The 4,118-nt window shown below is 57.6% G+C and overlaps 1 protein-coding gene across 1 annotated transcript; it reads right to left on the bottom strand.

The window, feature by feature from the left end:
- Nucleotides 1-1,082: 1,082 nt before the first annotated feature.
- Nucleotides 1,083-3,746, bottom strand: GSX2 (GS homeobox 2). The gene is made up of 2 exons (XM_007437188.3): nucleotides 3,230-3,746; nucleotides 1,083-1,426 (listed from the first exon to the last, which is right to left on the bottom strand). Exons 1-2 carry the CDS (start codon nucleotides 3,744-3,746, stop codon nucleotides 1,083-1,085), a joined length of 861 nt encoding a protein of 286 aa, XP_007437250.3.
- Between the last annotated feature and the right edge of the window lie 372 nt (nucleotides 3,747-4,118).

Genomic DNA, 4,118 nt, shown 5'->3' with positions numbered 1-4,118 from the left:
CTTTTGGAGTGTTAGTTCCACTTGCCTTGAAAAGGAGCACCCCACATGCTCTGGGAAATGGGGACAATGCAGCATGTTTTAGCAACTCCACTTGTACTTTGAATAAAAAATGGGGGGGGGGGCAGCACAGGATATGTTAGAAAAAGTCACGAAGGTGACACAACAATGTGATAGAACCTCTGCTAGGCTTGTACATGCATAAACACATTGGGGCTTTGATCAGACCATCTTGCCTACCATCCTGACTTTGCCTACCATCCTGCAGACACCCCTGAATTAAGCAACTTTGCAGTTTTTAAGTAGTTTCTGATCTCCAGAAAAGGCTGACTAAAAGTCCCCTGAGTATAATTTACCTGAATAAATGAAAATAATGGCTTTTGTAGCTAGTCAGCCCTCGATAGTGGATTCACTCCATGGATGTGGCTAACTTGGAAATAGCCTCCTTGGGTAACTGAAGAGGGAGAAGTCTGCAAAGTTTTTATAGACTTCTCTACAAAGGCCAGTAGTTCTCACCTTTTATTTTACAAAGCTGCTGGCTTTAGGGTACCTTTCTTGCCCCTTCTTTTAAAAAAAGCAGATGCCACCCCCACTTCTGGTCCGACCTCATTTATTTAAATAAATATAAATATACATTTGATATAAAACTATTCCCCTACAAACCAGAGCATTCAAGCGACTCTCCAGAGGATTCCCCACCCCGCCCCACCCATTTCAAATAAAGATCGGTACAAAACAGTTTTAGTCGAGCTTTTTGTCTTCTGCTCTTTGATTCCCTAAATCTTCTCTTAATTTCGGAGTGAATGAGGCTGGGGGCGCTTTCCCCCGCAATGGACAGGGCGGGAGTGGCTCGGGCTGCGGGCCTGGCGGGTTTGGGGAGCAACCAGAATGGCTGTTGTTTGTGGTACATAAATACCGTGAGCTCGGGACTCGAAAGCCCGATCAAAACAACCGAGCCCGGAGAACAGGGAACTTTTTATTGTTTTCGTCTTTTCCGAGTCTGGCAGAGTCCGACTGGACTCTTGCCTTCGCGATCGTCCGCGGAAGCCCCGGGAAGCGGAGCGCTTCGAGTCCGGTGGAGACTCTCACAACGGGGAGACCTCCTTGTCTTCGTTCGCCGAGGCTGGAGAGAGCGACTCTTCGTCCTCCGACCTGGGAAACCGGCCCGGGTTGCCGGCGCAGCTGCAGCCACCGTGCGTGTTCCTCTGGGCGCCTTTGCCTTCCTTCTTGTGCTTCACCCTTCGGTTCTGGAACCAGATCTTCACCTGCTTCTCGGACAGGTTGAGGTACGTGGCGATCTCGATCCGCCGCAGCCGCGACAGGTACATGTTGGCCGAAAATTCCCGCTCCAGCTCCAGCAGCTGCGTGCTGGTGAAAGCTGTGCGCATCCTCTTGCCGTTCTGCAGCTGGCCGGCGCCGTCCGAGCCTCCTGGAGGGGAGCCGAAAAAGAGCCCAGTTAAACCCCGATCGAAGCTTAAATCAGCCTTCCCCCCCACCCGTCCTTTCTGGCATCCTGGACTATAAATCCCATCGTTCCCGGCAGGGGCGGGGCGCCTCCATGGACGCGTTCCGCTTCCATCTGCGCCCATCTCGGCCAATCAGACCCGAAGCCCGGGAGCGGGACAGGAACGTATCCCCCCGCCCCCCGCTTCCAAGTCTCTCGTTGTGCTTCCCAATTTCTGTCAATTACAGCGAGAGCGCCTCTGAACATGGGGGCTTCACCGAGCCTTCTGGGCTGGGCGCCGTTGTGAAACGGAGCCCTGCGGTCGATTTGGCCTCGGCCCCCTTCTCCGCCGTGGAAGTTAGATGTTACTTGCCCGTGGCCTGAAGAAAGATTCCCCCGCCCCCATCTCCCATCCACCGCTCTAAAGTGGAGGGTGCGAATTTTGCTCTGGTGCCCCAGAGAGGGGGAAGTATCTATCTCTGTCCCAGATTCACCCGTCCCTTCTCTCTTTTGACAGCCGAGACGGCTAGCAAGCGTGCTGATTCCTTTATTCCAAGAAGAGAGTCCCACCAAAGCACTAGAGTTTGGAGTTATTCGATGGGAAGCAGCAAGGTGTGCTTCATCTTTTAAATCTTCCGGCAGGGTGCCCTTCAGAGGTTTGGGATGACAACACCCGAAGTCTGTGTGTCCTAGAAGCATGGGATTTGAAATCCAAAACACCTGGATGGATCAGGTGGTTTGCCTTTCCTGAGTTTAGGGGGCCCAGCTTCAGGATACTAATGTTCTTTGTGGAACTGTTCGGGACAATTTTCCCTGCCGCCCCCCCCCCCGCCCCCGCCAAACAACCGTGTTTGCCAGACCCAGCAAGGCTTTTCAAGGCAGGCCTGCAAGGAACCCAGGTCCAAACTCTGAACCTTCAGACGTCCCTGTTTTGCAAGAAGAGGAGCTCTGATTCGATTTTAAGGCCTTTCTGAGCAGCAGATTTCAACAAAACCTGTGGCTCTCTGTGCTGCTGGAAAGCCAGGCACCACATTCTTCACCTGCATGTTGCTTCAGCTTAGCCATTGTGATTTATAAGTTACAACTTAAAGCTTAACCCCGCCGCCGGATGACAAACCAACAATATTCAATATGCCAGTTTAACCAGCTTAGCTTTGCAGACTAACCCTTTGTCCTATTACTCCATCGTCACTGAGTTCACAGGAGATAAAAACCAACTTTCCTCAATTAGGTGCTCTCCAGCTGTGTGGACTCGGTCCTGGCCCACCCTCTGACATCCCCGCTCGGCTCTGTGCGTGTGTGTGTGTGTGTGTGTGTGAATTTCCCCTAACCACCAGTCTTCACGTTCACTTGGGTGGAATCTGGAGAAGGGAGGACAGGAGCTCCAAGCCCCCCTCCGCAGCCTGTCCTTTCGCCAGGCTCCCTGCTACCCCCGGAGCAGTTTCTCACCTGGGCGCGCGGGGAAGAGGAGCGCCTTCCTAGCCCCGGGCTGCCAGATGAACTTCGGCCTAAGGCTCGCAGGGTCTCCACGGAGCACAAGGAATCCCAGAGGAACCGGGAGCAAAGAGGTCTTCCTTAGGGAAGGACCCCTCGGGGAAATTAACGGGCTAAGAAGCGAAGAGCGGGAAGTCACGCGAGTCCCTCCAGAGACGAGACTCCGGGAGGCGCGACCCTTCCGAGGGGGCAAGGCAGCCGTGGATGGCCGTCAGCGCCCGGGGCCCAGGTCCTTCGGGAGCTGAACGAGCGCGGATTGTCCACCCTCCCTCCCAGATCCCAGGGAGGACCTACCCAGGCCGAGGCAGTGGAAACGCCGGGGGTCGCTCATGCCGTAGGCGGCCGCTGCGCAGACAGGTGGGTGGGCCAACGCTTGAGCCGCTGCCGCCGCCGCCGCCGCGGATGCCACCGAGCTGGGCGGCGGCTGCTGCTGCTGCGGGGCTGGCTGCTGCTGGGCATGGCTCATCCGGGGGCAGAACTGGCCCTCTCCTCCCGCCCCAGCGCTGGCAGGAGCGAAGTGGCCCTTGAGCAGCGGGAGAGAGGCGGCGGCGCCTCCACCCGTCGCGCCCGCCCGCGCCGAGGCGTGCAGGTGCGAGGTGACACAGAGCGGGCAGACGCAGAAGGAGCCGCCGCTCTTGCGCGACGGGCAGGCGGGCCCGCCGGCTACGGACATGACCAGCGGCGCCGGCACACCCAGAGGAATGAGGAAGTCCTGCCCGGGGGGCGGCGGGGGCGGCTCCGGCAGCGAGGGCACCGGCCGCGCCGCCGCGTCCTTGACGATGAGCGAGTCCACATAGAAGGAGCGCGACATGGCGGGCAGGTGCTCGGGCAGCCGGGACCGGCTTCTCTCTGGGGCCGCTCGCCTCCGCGAAGTCCCTGGGGCGAGCTCGGAAGGTGCTTATGGCTGGGAGGCGAACAAAGGGGGGCTCGCGAGAGGGCTGGTCTTAAAAGCGACCCCCCTTTCTCTTCTCGCTAGACCTCCCCTGGATCTCCCCCCCCCCCCCCATCGCCTACTCCGGTGCCGCGATTTATAGTAACTATTTCACGCACGTGATGCCTGGAAATCGACGCGCCTCCAAAGCTGCTCGGGCTGCTTGTTCGGAGCCCTTTCAGAGGATCCCCCTCCCTCCCTGAAACAAAGCGGAGGAAGGAGGGGGGCTTGGCGAGAGGCGGGTGTGTGTTT

This window comes from Python bivittatus, unplaced genomic scaffold (genome assembly GCF_059951505.1).
Source record: "Python bivittatus isolate LINGU-HERP-01145 unplaced genomic scaffold, Pbiv_v1 ctg000070_np1212, whole genome shotgun sequence".
Lineage (NCBI taxonomy): Eukaryota > Metazoa > Chordata > Lepidosauria > Squamata > Pythonidae > Python > Python bivittatus.
Note: the sequence above shows the minus strand (reverse complement) of the source record. Positions and strands in the feature narration are given on the sequence as shown.

Bases quoted from the DNA above. Each gene is read 5' to 3' on its own strand.
- GSX2 (XM_007437188.3), bottom strand. From the start codon at position 3,746: ATGTCGCGCTCCTTCTATGTGGACTCGCTCATCGTCAAGGACGCGGCG. The intron at 1,427-3,229 runs GTAGGTCCTCCC...GCTCCCCTCCAG, and splicing joins TTTCCACTGCCTCGGCCTGG to GAGGCTCGGACGGCGCCGGC.